Here is a 16,037-nt window from a genome sequence, read left to right as displayed (position 1 = left end):
AAAAAATGAGAACAGTAACAGTAATGGGGATAATCAACCCCAAACTGTCTGTGAAGAGGGTTACTTGGCTCTCCCCCACCAGGCAGTGGGTGGGAAGCAGGGGATTAGAGGCGTCCTGGAGGAATTGGTATGTAGGAATGCCCTCCTTAACTATTAAGTCCAGTGGCCTTGTTTCAGACTTTATTCCCCAAGACCTCTCTGCAGCACACTCACTCCCATGGGATACTCTCCTTGCAAAAGTTCTGAGACTCCCTCCCCCATTCTTCTGATGCTCCTTTGTTCATGTCCCTGCTCTCCCTGGGTCCCTTCATAGGGTCACTCCTCAAGATTAGGTCTTTTCTTTCACATCCATGGCATTAACTACCAATTCTACTGGGGAGGGGGCGGTGCTTCAAATCTGCAACTCCCCCCCCCCCCTTTTCTCTCAATGAGTCAAACCTGTAGTCTCCAACTGCTTCCTAGGACACTTCCACCTAGATGATCCATGGGCATTGTTCCCCTTGGCTGGTCCCAAACCTGCTCTTCTCTCCTCACCTTCCTATTTATATCAGTGGCATAATCGATTGCATCTCAAGACTTTGGCATCTTTGATGACTCTTCTGTCATTGCCCACATCAAACTGAGTCTACTTACACAATATTTTAACAACTTCTGCATTTGTTTCCCTCTACTCTTCTCTCACATACTACTTACTGCAATTACCTCTTAACTGGCCTTTCTACCTCCACTCTTCCAACTTAACCTTCATACCACCATAGAACAACATTCCTAATACTTCTGCACAAAATGAAGGACAGGCTAATTTCAGAAAAACCCGGAAAGATTTATGTGAACTGATGCAAAGCAAAGTGAGCAGAACCAGAATGCTATACACAGTAACAGCAATATTATACGATGATCAGCTGTGAATAACTTGGCTCTTCTCAGCAATACAATGATCCAAAACAATTCCAAAGGACTCACGATGAAAAATGCTATCCACACTCAAAGAACGAACTGATGGAGTCTGAATGCAGACAGAAACATACAAAAAAATGTTTTTTCCCCTTTGGGTCTGTGTCTTCTTTCACAACGTGACTAATATGGTAATATGTTTTGCATGATTGAACATGTCTAACCTATGTCACACTGCTTACCATATCAGGAAGAGGAGAGGTGAGAGAGGGAGAAAATCAGGAACTCAAAATTTTTAAAAATCAATGTTAAAAATTGCCTTTACATGTAATTGGGGGAAAAGTATTATTAAAAAAAAAAACATTCCTAAAGTACAACTTTAATCATGTCACTGCTTCCTCTGATCTACCAAATAAAGCACAATCTCTTTTCCCAAACATTTGAGGACCTGATGCTCCTCTGCCTGAAGATCTTACCTCACAATGCTCTTCTCTCACCCTTAGTTCCAACTGAAATGATGTTACCTGCACTCTCCACAAACAGCAGACACCTTCTCTCCTTGTAGCCTTTACTTTTACTGTTTACTGCTATGCTGCTCCCTCAACACCAGCCCCCTCCCCACCCCTGCACCTTCCCTTCTACCCCTAGCTCCCTATAATGTGCTAGTAGCCCATGCATCCCTTTGAAGTGAAGAGGCTTGGCCTTAAGATTCACCTTCTGGAAATCAAAGCTATCTATTGCCATATGAAAAAATGCTCTAAATAAGTATTGATTAGAGAAATGCAAATTAAAACAACTCTGAGGTACCACCTGACACCTATTAGATTGGCTAATATGACAAAAAATGAAAATAATAAATGTTGGAGAAGTTGTGGAAAAATTGGAACACTAATGCATTGTTGGTGGAGCTGTGAACTGATCCAACCATTCTGGAGAGCAGTTTGGAACTATGCCCAAAGGGCTATAAAGCTGTGTATACCCTTTGAGCCAGCAATACCACTATGAGATCTTTTTCCCAGGGAGATCATGGAAAAGGGAAAAGGACCCACATGTACAAAAGTATTTATAGTTGCTCTTTTTGTGGTGGCAAGGAATTGGAAATTGAGGAGTTGCCCATCAACTGGGGAATGGCTGAACAAGTTGTGGTATATGAATGTAATGGAATATTATTGTGCTGTAAGAAACAATGAGCAGGCAGACTTCAGAGAAACCTGGAAGGACTTGCATGAACTGATGATGAGTGAGATGAGCAGAACCAGGAGAACATTGTACACAGTATCAACAACATTATGTGTTGATCAACTGTAATGGACTTGATTCTTCTCAGCAATACAATGGTCCAAGATAGTTCCAAAGGACTCATGATGGAAAATGCTCTCCAAATCCAGAAAAAAAAAAAGAACTGTGGAATCTAGATGCAGATCGAACCATACTATTTCTATTGGGTTTTTTTTGTTGTTGTTTTTCTTTTTTGAGGTTTTCCCTTTTTGCTCTGATTCTTCTCTTATAACATGACTAATGCAGAAATATGTTTAATGTTATTGTACATGTATAACCTATATCAGATTGCTTGCTGTCTTGGGGAGGGAGGAGGGAGGAAAGGGAGGGAGAAAAATTTGAAACTAGAAATCTTATAAAAACAAACGTTGAAAACTATCTCTACATGTAACTGGAAAATAATAAAATAACAACCTCCGGGCCCCTACATCCAAAGCTTCCAAGAAAAATATGAACTGGTCTCGGGCCATGGAAGCTTTCAAAATGGACTTTGAAGAGAAAGTAGGAGAGATAGAAGGAAGATGTAGAGAGAGGAAGGAAAGAATGGAAAGAGAAATGAGAGCAATGCAGGAGAGTCATGAGAAAAAAGTCAACAGTTTGAAAAGTCAAATGGATTCTCACACTGGGAAGGGTCATAATCTGGGGTAGGCCTGAGGCAAGAAACTTTGGACCAAATGCAGCAGGAGTTACACAGAGCAAACAGTAGGGGCACCTGCATGATTTTTAAGAATTCAAAATCCCTGGAATGGGTATCTGATACAAGTTTGGCACTTTCTCTTCATAGGGACCCCATTCCTTTCTCCCTCCCTTTTCAATTCAGCTCAACATTTACTGAGCATTACTAGCACACACAAAGTACTCAGGGACTAATCGGTGAGGCTATCAACCTCTTGGAGTGTACATTCTACTAGAGGGATACAACTTGTATACAGACCCGTCAGAAAAATTTCATTTGAAGAGGGAGCCAAAACTAAGAACTAGGGGGAACAGGAAAGCCATCCGGTAAGAGGGGGTACCTGAAATGACCCTCCAAAGAAGCTAAAGGATTCTGGAACGTCAAGATGACAGCGGAGGAGGGGATACATTTCAGACATAAATCAGTGTGGACAAAGATGCAGAGAGAGAGGAAATGAGGAATGACAATTAGGTCAGTTTGGCTGGGATATAGATTATGTGAAGGAAATTAATAGCAAATGTTTCTAAGTAACTGTAGCTTTGAAGAACTTTATGTACATCAAATTGAAGAATCCAGACTTCATCTGAGAGGCCAAAGGGAGTTTCTGGAACAGGGGAATAGCACAGGCCTGTGCTGCAGGAGTATCACTTTGGAATCTATGTGTGTGAAGGATGGGTAAAGGGGGGGGGGGAGGGGGAAGAGACTTGAGGGAGGAAGAACAAACTAGGAGGCCCTCTGAAGAGTCCAGGTGAAAGAAAGCTAATAAGGGCCCCAGTGAGGGTGTTGGTCATACAAGTGAAAAGCAGCAGATGGATACAAGAGATACTGTAGGGATAGAAATTACAAGATAGCAACTGACTGGATCATTTTCCAGAGTGGAAAATTGTCCCACACACCAGAAGCTGCTCACGTCGGAGATCTGCTGTGGATATGGGCACCAGAAAAGTGATGCTTTTCCAAGTCTCGGGCCCCCTTACTTGGGATGAATCCACTCCAGTGTGGTCCTTGCCTTCACAAATAAAGACAACTCTCCCTGGGGCTCCTACAGGCTTCTCTGGAATGGGCTGCATTATTGCAGTGGACGACTCATGGTGCCCATCTATGCCACTCCAGATTTGGGGATGAGAATCTGGATTTCCCTACATTGTACTGATGGTACAATGGAGGCCATTGCTTGTCCCTTTAGAAAGGCATCTGCCTGTCTCTCAGGACCAACTGACCCATGTTCAACTGCTATTCACAAGGAACCCTTTTCTACTTTCTTCAAAGTTCTCATTTGAATATTTGCTACCACCACCAAGAATTATACTTATGAGCAGCAGCTCCAGGGCCCACCATGGGAACCCTCTTCCCATTCCTACTGACCAGGCCAAGCCAAGAAGAATGAATTCACAACTTCCTCCTGCTTGGGAATTCATAAATAATACATTTAATTCCTGTTGAGAGTGAGCCTGGTCAGCTAAGGCAGCTCCTGGTGGCTAAGGTATGGTAGATACTGGATACTTAAGAAATAGGTACTGTCAGGGAGAGGGCAAGGCATTTTAGAGTTCTTGTTGGGTTTTTTTTGTTTTTGTTTTTTTGTTTTGTTTTTTCTTTGCAGGGCAATGAGGGTTAAGTGACTTGCCCAGGGTCACACAGCTAGCAAGTGTCAAGTGTCTGAGGCCGGATTTGAACTCAGGTCCCCCTGAATCCAGGGCTGGTGCTCTATCCACTGTGATACCTAGCTGCCCCCAGAGTTCTTGTTAATGTGTGAAAACAGTGCCCCTGGTACTCATGTCCACTGGACACCTTGGGCTTATGCTGTAACCCACCCAACTGCCTTGCCACAAAACATATGCTCATGTGCATTTAAAACACCCTGTGTTAGAAGCTGTCTTTCACTGCCCTCTCTCAAGTACTGAACCCTGGGCAGATGCCTCCTCATCAATACCACCTGAGGGTTCCATCACCAAGGTTACCTGCTGTAGCATACTGCTTTCTTTCCAACTGGGGCTTTGGGTCATCAGATGAAGAGGATTTTATGGTTCTGAACGTGGGACAACTGGAACATTGGCACTGTGAAGGGGTTTGGTCTGGAGGAACCAGTATAAGGTCAAATGGAGCACCTAAAAGAAGAGAATGGAAACAATGAAGGTAAATATCAGAAGATCATGTGTCCACCCAGCCACAAACATGTAAGAAGGCATGAAGAGTTGAACTCAGATATGATGGCAATGACAGCTCGCTCAAGGATTTTGAGTCACGCATACATGCTGCTCTCCAAGGAGGCTGGGAATGAGGTCAGTGGCCCAGCTACAAGGAGCTGATGTACTGAGATCGAGAGTCTGTCCTGCAAATTGCCAATTAGGGATCCAGGAAAAATATTTATGAGAGTCTTGCCTGAGGAAGCTTAGGCTATACTTGCCAAGAGACAAGGTTAGTTTGCCAACCAGGGTTCAGGTCAAGTCCTCTAGGTCAGCATATCGGGAGAAAGATGCTTATCAGTATCCCAAGGATCTGTGAGATAGAAATTTTAAGGGTTCCAGTGGCCTTCTTTGTGGGAAACTGGACTCAAAATCTGATGATCCAAACCAGTTTTCTTTGAGCCTCAGTATCCTCATCTGTAAAATGATAGGGTTGGCCCTGGTGATTTTTAAAGTCCCTTCTAGCTCTAAGATTGGAGAAAAATCATAGGTAACTCTGGGTCATTAATAATAACAATGATGACAATACCTCAATTGTATAGCTCTTCATGGTTTACAAAGTGCTTTCTTCTCAATAACCCTAGGTAGGTAATGTACATATCTCCTCTTTACAAACGGGGAAACTGAGGCTGAAAGATTAAATGACCTGTCCATGGTCACATGGCTAACAAGTGTTGGAGATGCCACAGATCTCCAGTCTCCTGACCCCAAGTCCACAGCTCCTTCCACTTCTCCAGCATTCATCTCTACCTTAATGCTAAAATGCTGAGATTTTGGCCAAAGTAAAAAAGTTGAACTTATGTGGATATAGCTTTCCTCTCCAAAAAGTTAACCTTGGAAAAAGGAATAAAGAGAGGATATCTAACGAGAATCTTTTTCCCCCAAGAAACCCCAAGTGTCCAGAAGAATTTCCCCAGGGATCCTATGATCATAGAACTAGGATTGGTAAGGCTGTTTAGCCCAATCCTTTCACTTTGAGCCGGTGAGAAAACGAAGGTCCAAGACAGTTAAATGCTTTGCCCAAGGTTAGCCAGTGGTAGAGCTGGGACAGTCCTCTGGACTCCAGATCCAGCAATTTCAGTTGCAGTTTCCCACCCCCTCACCGTCCCTCCTCCTCCCTTCCCCACCTCTCCCCACACCCTCCTCTCATTCTAATTAATCAATCTACTATTCTCACCAGAAAGTAGAAAGACAAGAATCTAACAACAGGAGCTTAATCCCTTCCGGGCGAGCAGAATTCCTCCTCTCTTTCCAAGCCCAGCCTACCTTTCGGGGATCCTGGGTGGGTCAATTCCACGCGTAACTGGCTAAGACTTTCGCCCAGGTCAGCTTCCTCGGGTTCTCCCTGCTCTTGGTTGGTTTGAGCAGCAGAGGAAGACTTCGCGAGCAGGGAGCAGCGCCAGGTCACCCTCACCGCATTCCTTGTCAGCAAAGAAAAGATTATTGAAGGACAAGCACAAGGACAAGGGGCAGCCAAACTGACCGTCAATCACTCTTCCAGTGCCCAGAGGGTCTAGCTTGGGGGGAGAAAGAACCCCAGGGGGCCAGGCGGGCAGGGCAAGGGAAGGCGGAGCAAGGAGACCCTGGCCCGGCCCCCTGGCTTCCCCCTCATCCCGATTCTGGACAACCGCCTGTGCCTGGGGCGCAGCTCCCTGGGAAGCACCTGGCTAAGGGTTGGGTGAGGTTGTCCTTCAAAGGCTGACCATCTGATCCCCTGTCCCTCAGCCCCTCCAGGCCCCGCAGTCCTTGCTTCCCGCGGCCAGTGGGGATCGCCGCGCAACGCCCGGCTTTTCTCAGCCCCTCCCCCCATCTCGGCTAGCCAGGGTACCCCTACACACACACACACACTCTCTCTCTCTCTCTCTCTCTCTCTCTCTCTCTCTCTCTCTCTCTCTCTCTCTCTACCTGGGATAGCCCGGGCTGGGGGTGGGGGTAAGAAATGACCCTGCAAGATTCTCGGCTCCAGCAGGGTCCCAGGCTCCCTCGGGCGGAGAAAAGACAAAGAACCACGGAGGAAAGGGAGCGCCCCGAGCTCTCTGGGAGAGGCTTCCCCACGCCCCAGTCACTCCCAGGACCGCAGCCCCTCTCTCCCAACCCTCTCCTCAGGCCCAGGAAGGGGGAAGGGGATGGAGGGGGACGTCTGCCCGTAGGGGCGGGGAGAGGCATCACTCACCGCTTCCACGGCCTACGCCGGCTTTCAAGTGCCCCTCCGGGTAAGTAGAGATGGAGGTGGGAAAAAGTGAAGGGAACTGGGGGAGGGGTCCGGGAGGACGGAGAAATTCGCTGGCAGGCCCCGCCTACGGGCGGGGCGTGCCCACGTGGCGAGCGGCGCACGTGGCCTTCGCGCCACTAGGCTCTGTAGAGGTACAGAGCGAGAGCCGGTTATTTCGGGGTAACTCGGGAATGGCTTAAGGGGATGGGGAGGTGAAAGAGGAAAAAGGATAAGGAAGAGAGTCTTTGAGTCACGGAAAGATCCGCAGGAACGCCTCTGAAGCCAGAGATGGACTGGGCATAAATGAGAGAATTTCTCATGTGTTGTGGGAGCTGAGCCGCATCCCTGGGTCCGCCCCTGCCGGGTTCTCGGTCCCGCCCCTGACCTCCGAAAGGCGGACGCCGGGTTTGGACTCTGGACCTTAGTTCGGGCTCTGCGGCTGCGCGGTCCCTTTGGTGGCAGAGCTCCTAGGCCTCGGCGTCCTAGCCTCGCCCTGGCGCCCTGAGGCGGGAATCCGGAACGGATGTGGTAGGCGAAGCGGAGGATCTGGAGGAAAGAAGGTGGGATCCACCCCTCGGCCCTACGGAGAATGCGTGGAATCGGGCGGCCTGGACAAGCAGGCTTACTTTCCGGCTGTCGAAAGCCGTATAACCAAAGGGAAGGATGGGCCTAGCTGTGCCTCCAGCTCCGGGAAGAGGATGCTTCTAATCCAGCGGCTGCTCTTTCTGCGTGTTTCCCAGGACCTGCAGGTCCTTCCTTTTACCCCTTCCCCCCATCCAGTCCCTGGTTCCCCCTGAAAAAAAAAAGTCCGGGCCTAAACCTAACCCACTGGAAGATAAAGGTCAGAGATGCAGGTGGGGCTGGTGGAGGTTCGAACAAGCGCGCTTGAACGGGATGGGGTGTATTAGTGAACCTGGGGGTGGCAGGCAGCACTCCAGCATTTGGAGGGCGCTGTGTATATCTTGAGCCCATTTATCAAGACTGGGAGCAGGATCGTAAAATTTTTTTTTAAAAAGTTTTATTGAAGAGGGTCATAGATAGGGTTTAGCGCCATAGGTACCTTAGAGATCCTTTAGTAAAACACCCACATTTCACAGAGGAAGAAAGAATCCGAGGGCTAGGGGGAGTGAAAATTTGTTCAAGGTCAGTCAAAGCTGTTCCCCAATAGAATGCTCATGTCAGTGGTATTCATGTAGTTATTGCAAATATTGTTCCGAAATGCTTAACTTCGGAATTAGAGTCTTAAAAGTAATTGTTTTAAATCTATTTTGTAAAGATATAAAGTACAACAGAATTCCTGGAATACAGATTAAACTGTTTGCGCTAACACACATGATGTGCATGATTTAATAACTTTACTCTCCTACAAAAAAAGTTAAAAGCTGGAAATCACCACCTTGATTAGGTCAAATAAGGCCCTGCGAAAGAAGCCCGGATTTTTCTCTTGAAACAATTCACGTTAATAGTTTGTAAAGCTCTTTAAAACAACCTGTAAAGCAGTTTAGTTCAAGTATTACTTTCCCTATTTTACAAATGAATTGAGATTCTGAGAGGTTGTTGCTTTATTAGCAGAAGTTTTAAGAATCAAGAAGTTCCAAATTTGCCGGTTTAAAATTTCAGGTTTGATTTGTTTGGAGATTTTGTTTAAAAGAAAAAAAAATCACTACTACTTGGGTGTGGTCCTGGATTAGGTGATTTAAAGTGATCTTTTCAGCTCCAGTATTCTGATTTGAATGTATTACATTAGGAAAAAAAGGAAAGCTTTACTATCTACTAGTGCCTTTTGCCCTCACAAGTTCATCCTATTAACAAACTACTTAACCAACCCACACTCTATATTTAATATATAAATCTGTGATCAGGATAAGGATAGGGAATGAAATAGACATTCATATAGACATCTGCTACATACCAGGCACTTTACAAATATTATTTCATTTAATTCTCATAACAGCCCTTTGACATAGGTGCTGTTATTCCGTTTTACAGTCAAGGAAACTGAGGCAAATAAGAGGTTAAGAGACTTGTCCAAGGTCTGAGGTTGGCTTTAAACAGAGCTTCAGGAGTCCAGGCCTAGTGCTGTATTCATTTACTCTCTATCTGCTCACTACCTACCTTCCTCATTACTTGTCACATCATATATACATAGAGATTTTTAGCATTGGAAGGCTTGACCTTAAAAGATCTGGTCTAACTCCCTTATTTTACAGATGACAGAGGCTACAAATATATTAAATGATTTACCCCAAATCATAAAACTTGTCATAGACTTCTGTACAGATGGGTCTTTTACACCATAGCTACTAATATATAATGTACATATATATATATATATATATATCCACACATAATTGAGTTAAAATTAGTACATTTTCATTTACCTTTACTGTATCATGAAGTACAAAAGACTGTTCTTTGCTGTGATGATTCAGAGAATGTTAAAGCTAAAAAAAGACTTTAGAAAACACCTTTTAGATTTTAAAAATCATTTTTACAGATAATGAAAGCCTAATTTTGCCAGACCAGTATGGATCTTAGACTAAAAGAATGGGTATCTTTTGAGTCTTAGTCCAGTATTCTTTTCACTATGCCATACTTCCAGCTGTAATATAGGTTCACACCAGTTAACGTGCTGCTTATATAACAATCTCTGGACCTTAACTAAAGTTGATACTGAATTGTTATGTACTTTGTCATCGAACAGAATTTTTTATTATGAGATCTTATCAGTGAAATTTAAATGGCTCATAAAAATATTTTAAAATTAAGATCGCTGATTACCTGGTAACATGACATTTCCATAAATCAAACTGGACGTTTGTAAAATATTGTAAATCTCAACTGTTCTTTCTTTTCCTATGACTGATATCATCTGGGTAATACTGCCTGGATGCAATTCTTGGGAAATTGTTCAATGGAAAGAGCACCATACCAAGAAATAGGTTCTGCTTGTGGCTCTACCACTTAGTGTTGTGACCTTGGACAAATCACTTCATCTCTCTAGGCCTTGCTTTCATTATCTATAAAATGGGAGGTTTGAGTTAGATTGATCTAACAGGATAGCAAAGTGTGACTACTGGGTTTGGAGACAGCCTGCTCAGATCTTAGCTGCTCTATTGTTTAATAGTGCTGTGATCCTGTGAAAGTCATTTCACCCCTGTCCCTTAGTTTCATCTGAAAAATGAGGGAGGTGAGCTAAGAAGACCTAAGTTCCCTTCCAACTCTCTCCATCTATGATCCTTTTGATTCAAAGTACTTTAGTGTCCTTAGTACTGGGATAAGAATGAAAACAGATGGATTCTGGTTCAATTATCTGATCCCAAATTTTCTCCTATCATGCTAGAAATTTGGCCTCATAGGGTATGGAAATTTTATAGTACTCAATTTTCTTATGAATTCATTTCTTTGCTCTTTTTGTATAGGAAGAAAAAAAATGTCTCAAAGGCAAATGAAGGAGGCCTTTGTCAGCAACCTCAATGGAACCAGCCTACTGGAAATTTCAGCTGGTTTGGCTTTGCCCCCACTTTGTACTGTGTGTAGAGGTCTGATACTCATTCTGTCACAACTGCACCATGCAACCTTTTCAGGTAGATGGGGAGCTCATCTCCTCACTGACTTTGCTGTACTTGTGGTACCCTTGGTAACTTCTTGCACCATTTTTTCTTCTGTGATCTTCCTTGTGCCACCTCTCTTAACCATTTTAGGCACATGGTTGTTCTATGAGATATATGGCAAGAGGACCTATTATGCCAGGGCACCTGCCCAGAAAATCATTGATGCATTCCTGAAAATCAGTGTAGATTCCAAAAACATTCCATCTGTTACTATGTTCCGTGTTTATATCAATTTGGCCACTGCTATCAATATCCTGGCTGTGGATTTCCCACTTTATCCTAGACGATATGCCAAAACAGAGATCTATGGAACAGGAATGATGGATTTTGGAGTGGGAGCATTTGTTTTTGGGAATGCTATCATTAGTCCAGAGGTTAGAGGAAAACCCAGGGCCAAACAATCCAGATGTTATTACCTTGCAAAGCAGTTGTTCTCTGTTTGGCCATTAGTAGTCCTAGGGCTAGGTCGACTGATCAGTGTAAAGTCCTTAGACTATCATGAACATTTATCTGAATATGGAGTCCACTGGAACTTTTTTTTTACCTTAGCAGTAGTAAAAGTGGTAGCCTCCTTACTCTTGATTCTTTTCCCCCTAAACAAATCTTGGATTGTGGCTGTCATCATTGCCATTTTGTACCAAATATCTCTTGACTTTGCACAGCTCAAGATGATTATTTTGCATGGTTTCGATCACAAGGGTACAAGGATTGGTTTCCTAAATGCAAACCGTGAGGGAATCATCTCCATCTTTGGATATGTGGCAATATATATGGCTGGTGTGCAAACTGGATTATATGTGTTAAGGGTAAAACCTCTTCTCAGAGACTGGATTAAAGTGGGATGTCATCTGTTACTGACAGCTGCCACTCTCCTTGTGTTTCTTTATATATATCAAGCATATGTAGAAGCAGTTTCCCGAAAAATGGCTAATTTAGCCTTTTGCATTTGGATAGTTGCTTATAGCCTAATGTTTCTTAGTTGGCTGATACTAGGTAATGTGATTTTGGTCTTCACCAAATTTCTGATTAAAGGAGCTATTGTGCCATGTTCTTGGGATCTCATCCAGACACTCCATGAAGATAAAAAGTCTTCAGAGCCTCTGGTTCACCAAAATGGAAGAGCGCTGCCAAGTCTTTGTCTAATTGCTGCCATTGACCGAAACCAGTTACTTTTCTTCTTGCTGACAAACGTTATGACCGGTTTAGTCAACATGACCGTTGACACTCTACATAGTAGCCCCTCTTGGACTTTAACTGTATTACATCTATACATGATTAGTAACTGTTTAATTATGTATGTCCTGCACATACAGAATATTACTGTAAAATGCTGGTGATTATTAAGGTGAAAATATGATAAATGTTAAGAATGGAATGTTTTGCAACTCAATTTACCTCAAAATTACAAACTGTCCCAAATACAGGCCTGTAACAACATGCATCAGTTCTTATTTATTTAATATACCTTAATATCACAAAGATTACTAGATGCAAGATAGAAGTAAGCAGTGCTTCTGAAATTCCCTATAGATTACTTAGTGATGGTATTCCAAAGTGTAGATCCTTCACTACAGCTCAAGTTTAAAAAAAACCTTATGAAACATTTTTTAGCCTATGTATAAAAGCAATCAATAAAAACTTGCACTTGTATTCTATAGTGCCTAGTACAGAGTAACATGCAGTGAGCATAACAAAAGTACAAGGCAGTAAGTAAAATAAGTTCTCTAAAAATAGATGTTAACTATAGTGTGCTTTATATACCATGTAATTATGAGGCATTAGATGTTTTCCTTTCAGAAAAAAAGAAATGGGTCTTTAGATAGCTAGAATGCAGTCCAGTTTAATGAAACTGACTTTGTCTTGACACATCCTCTTTTAATGATTTTTTTTTTTTCAGGGCAATGAGGGTTAAGTGACTTGCCCACGGTTACACAGCTAGTAAGTGTCAAGTGTCTGAGTCTGGATTTGAATTCAGGTCCTCCTGAATTCAGGGCTGGTGCTCTATCCACTGCTCCACCTAGCTGCCCCCATCTTAATGATTTAACAGTACTACCTCCCCACCCTGGAAATAAGAGCTGATTTCCTTTGAAAACATTTATGGGCTTGTGTAAAAAATATTTTCACTGCAAAAGATTATAACCTCACATTGGCCTTTTGTATTCCTAAATGAAAATCTTTCAGATACATTTTGGGGTAAAATCCAGAGGAATTTGTATTTAGCAAGGAATTTGGGTTATGTGTACATAGTATTAGGTAGGTGTATCCATCCACTGCTGATATTGAATTGTAATTCTGCAGCTGATTTTTTGGTTTGTTTTGGTGAGGCAACTGGGGTTAAGTGACTTGCTCAGGGTCACACAGCTAGTAAGTGTCAAGGGTCTGGGGCCGGATTTGAACCCAGGTCCTCCTGAATCCAGGGCCAGTGCTCTAACCACTGCACCACCTAGCTGTCCCTCTGCAACTGATTTTTAATGTTACCTCTTATTTAATTCTGGGCCTATTCTACTACTGAATCTGAAAAGCTATTCAGCATGTTATAGTGGAAAGAGTGCTGGATTTCAGTTGAGAAAGACTTGGGTTCAAATCCTGCCCCCTGAAACTTACAAGCCATGGGCAACTAACCTTTCTGGGCCTAAGTTTGCCCATCTGTAAAATAAAGATGATAAAAGCATCTACCTCCCAGGATTGTTCTGAAGATGAACTAAGTTTGTAAAATGTACAAACCTAAAAGCACTAATAAAAATTCTGTTACAGCTTCTATAATGAATGTTTGTTTTTGATTTTTCTATGCAATGTCAACCAATTTAGAATTGTACATTTGCAGAAAACTTTACATAATTAGTTATATCCTGATTATCTTATTGAGAGGCATTTATTTTTTCTTCTGAGGAGATCCATTCAATGAACAGGTGATATAACCACAAAAATATTAAGTTTATTTTCTATTTTCAATTAAGAATTTAGGCATTTAACCAATAAAATTGCAATATGCAAATTAAGCATGACAGGAAAGGTGATTGGTTCACTTGGTGTCTATGTCACAGTCCCAGCATCCACAACCAGTCTCTTCATAGCGAAGCAGAGGAGGGCAGAGGGGCACTAATCGTGTTGGTCTCTCTTTTTAAAAAGTAATTTAAAGTAAGTTATTGGATGACTTAATGAATATGTTGGTTGAATGGTATATTTTTTGTTGTCAGTAGTCACTCTTTGACTCTCCAGTGGCTGGGGGAGGGTAGCTAATAAAGTTAACTATCTCAGTAGATTTTCAAGTCCAAACATTTATGGAAAGAAAACATAATTTGAAAAGATTAAAGTGGGTTGTGTATTTTTTCTCTTAGAAAAGTGTGTATGTAAAACTTGATGAATAGCTAACATAATTGACAAAGAATAAAACACAGATAAGATCTCACTTGATGATTCTGGTTTATAGGAAGCTGGGTAACTTATAGGCGTTACCTTTCTCTTTAAGATCTAAGTGGGGGAAATGTGTATGTATTTTTGACAGATACAACAGAACCTCCCACTGTCAGCTCATGAAAAAGAAAACTCAATTTCAGAGATTCTACACATTTGGACAACTGAGGTAATTAAATATCATGTTCTGCTGTTAGATTTTACTACTATGCAAAACAACAAAATATTTTATTAATATTACAAATAAAGAGCATATATTGTAAGGAGGCAGGAAAGAACATAGTAGGAAGAAAATGAGAGCAGGAGTTGTTTAAGAAAGAATGTGGTCTCAACTAGGACATCATCCTTGCTGTGATCTTCCTTACATGACTGTATTTATATAAGATAGTCTTGGTTTACAACTGAACCAGGGGTGTTTGTGTGTGTGTGTGTGTGTGTTTAATAATCACCGGAGTGGAGTGTGTAATGGGGATTAAGAGGTTTATGTTTGCAAGATACCAAAGCACTTCACTGTGGTATTTTTATTAAATGTGCTCAACAGCAGAGTGTAATTATTTTAAGTTAGAGGACCCGGGTTTGAATCCTATCTCTTATAATTAATGCCAGTTTGAACTTGGGAAGTCATTTAACCTCTCTGGGGGCTTCTTCATAGGAGCCTATGAATTTTCACACATAAAAATGCTGTACAATGCATACAAAAGAAAAAAATTACCTAAAACAGTAAAAGAAGTTTCTTTAAAACAGTCGGGGGAGGGTAATTTTCCTTAATGACCACTCAAATGCTGAGACTCTTCCAAGGAGATAAATTCAGAATGACTTAGTACTAACAACCCCACTTAAAACACATCTTTATTAGATAATAGTAAAGTAGTCTGGTCTACTGCCTGCCTTATTTCCCTCACCCCCAAAAAGCACCTCCCTAGCCACTCAACCTTGCTTATTGTACTATTTTCTTTTCTTTTTGATCCAATTCTTAAGGAAATCAGGGAGAATGGTGAATGTACCACCCCCTCACTTCCAATGTTTGGCAAAAGCATAGCTGTGATGTTACTCTTTTATCAGAGAATTAAGTTGTAAGCTTTGTTAAGGGCAGGAACTTGGTTTTTAACTTGTATAATGCCAAGTGTATAGTGAGCACTCAATAAACATATCCTATAAATCGTGGTAAGAAGCAAAAGCAACTCCTTTTTAAGGTCATTTAAACCAATAATATAAATAAAAGAACTTGCTCTGACATCAGGGTGACATACAATGAAATACAGTTGCTACACCTAACAAATTTTTTTTTCTAGCATCTTTTCCCTAAATATGTAGTGAAATGACTCCCTCCTAACTTCTAGTATCTTATTCTTTGAGAGGGTAATCAACCCAGCAAGTCCTTTATCCTTTGAAAGTCAAAAAGAATTTATTGAATGCTTAAAGGATATGAAACACTGTCCAAGGTACTCAGTAAGGGGCTCCTATTAGGTAGATCAAAAGCCAAGTTAAATGCAAGTCACAGAAAGCAAGCAATACCAGATGGAAGAAATTTTAGTAGTCTTCACAGCTATATTATAAATCCAGATTTTATTGCTTTTTCTAAGTGTCTAGGGCAAGAGGCCTTGTTCTTTTCAAATAGCAACAAGCCTAAGCTCAGTAATGCTACTAAAATTGGCTCCTATACTCAAGTTTGTCCTTTTCAAAGGTAACCAACTAAAAGAACTTTAACTGATATAATTAAATCAACTTAAAAGAAATAGTGATAGCTTATTTCACAGAATCATCTC

The 16,037-nt window shown here is 41.9% G+C and overlaps 2 protein-coding genes across 11 annotated transcripts in view; one reads left to right on the top strand and one right to left on the bottom strand.

Annotated features, from left to right (window-relative positions):
* The window catches only part of MYO19 (myosin XIX), a 37,457-nt gene extending 30,103 nt beyond the window's left edge, over positions 1 to 7,354 (bottom strand). For 2 of the 7 annotated variants that reach the window (XR_006356293.1, XM_044001138.1), the window contains exons 1-3: positions 7,205 to 7,352; positions 6,298 to 6,452; positions 4,807 to 4,953 (exon numbers count right to left, since the gene is read on the bottom strand). Coding sequence is in view for 6 of the 7 variants with exons in the window: in XM_044001138.1 (XP_043857073.1) it covers positions 4,807 to 4,851 (45 nt within the window). In the remaining variant the exon portion in view is untranslated. Of the gene's footprint in view, positions 1 to 4,806; positions 4,954 to 6,297; positions 6,453 to 6,936; positions 7,108 to 7,204 lie in introns of those variants that run through there. The other 5 variants (XM_044001139.1, XM_044001140.1, XM_044001142.1 and 2 more) reach the window with 4 other exon arrangements.
* On the top strand, positions 7,197 to 13,615 carry PIGW (phosphatidylinositol glycan anchor biosynthesis class W). 4 transcript variants are annotated; one of them, XM_044001146.1, is made up of 2 exons: positions 7,197 to 7,244; positions 10,666 to 13,615. In XM_044001146.1, exon 2 carries the CDS (start codon positions 10,677 to 10,679, stop codon positions 12,192 to 12,194), a length of 1,518 nt encoding a protein of 505 aa, XP_043857081.1. In that variant the 5' UTR covers positions 7,197 to 7,244; positions 10,666 to 10,676; the 3' UTR covers positions 12,195 to 13,615. The 4 variants fall into 4 exon arrangements, with proteins under 4 accessions (XP_043857081.1, XP_043857079.1, XP_043857080.1 ...); XM_044001144.1 differs by lacking the exon at positions 7,197 to 7,244 and adding an exon at positions 7,412 to 8,084; XM_044001145.1 differs by lacking the exon at positions 7,197 to 7,244 and adding an exon at positions 7,412 to 8,097.
* The last annotated feature ends 2,422 nt before the right edge of the window (positions 13,616 to 16,037 follow it).

This window comes from Dromiciops gliroides, chromosome 4 (assembly GCF_019393635.1).
Source record: "Dromiciops gliroides isolate mDroGli1 chromosome 4, mDroGli1.pri, whole genome shotgun sequence".
Taxonomy (NCBI): domain Eukaryota; kingdom Metazoa; phylum Chordata; class Mammalia; order Microbiotheria; family Microbiotheriidae; genus Dromiciops; species Dromiciops gliroides.
This window is presented reverse-complemented; position numbering and strand designations above follow the sequence as displayed.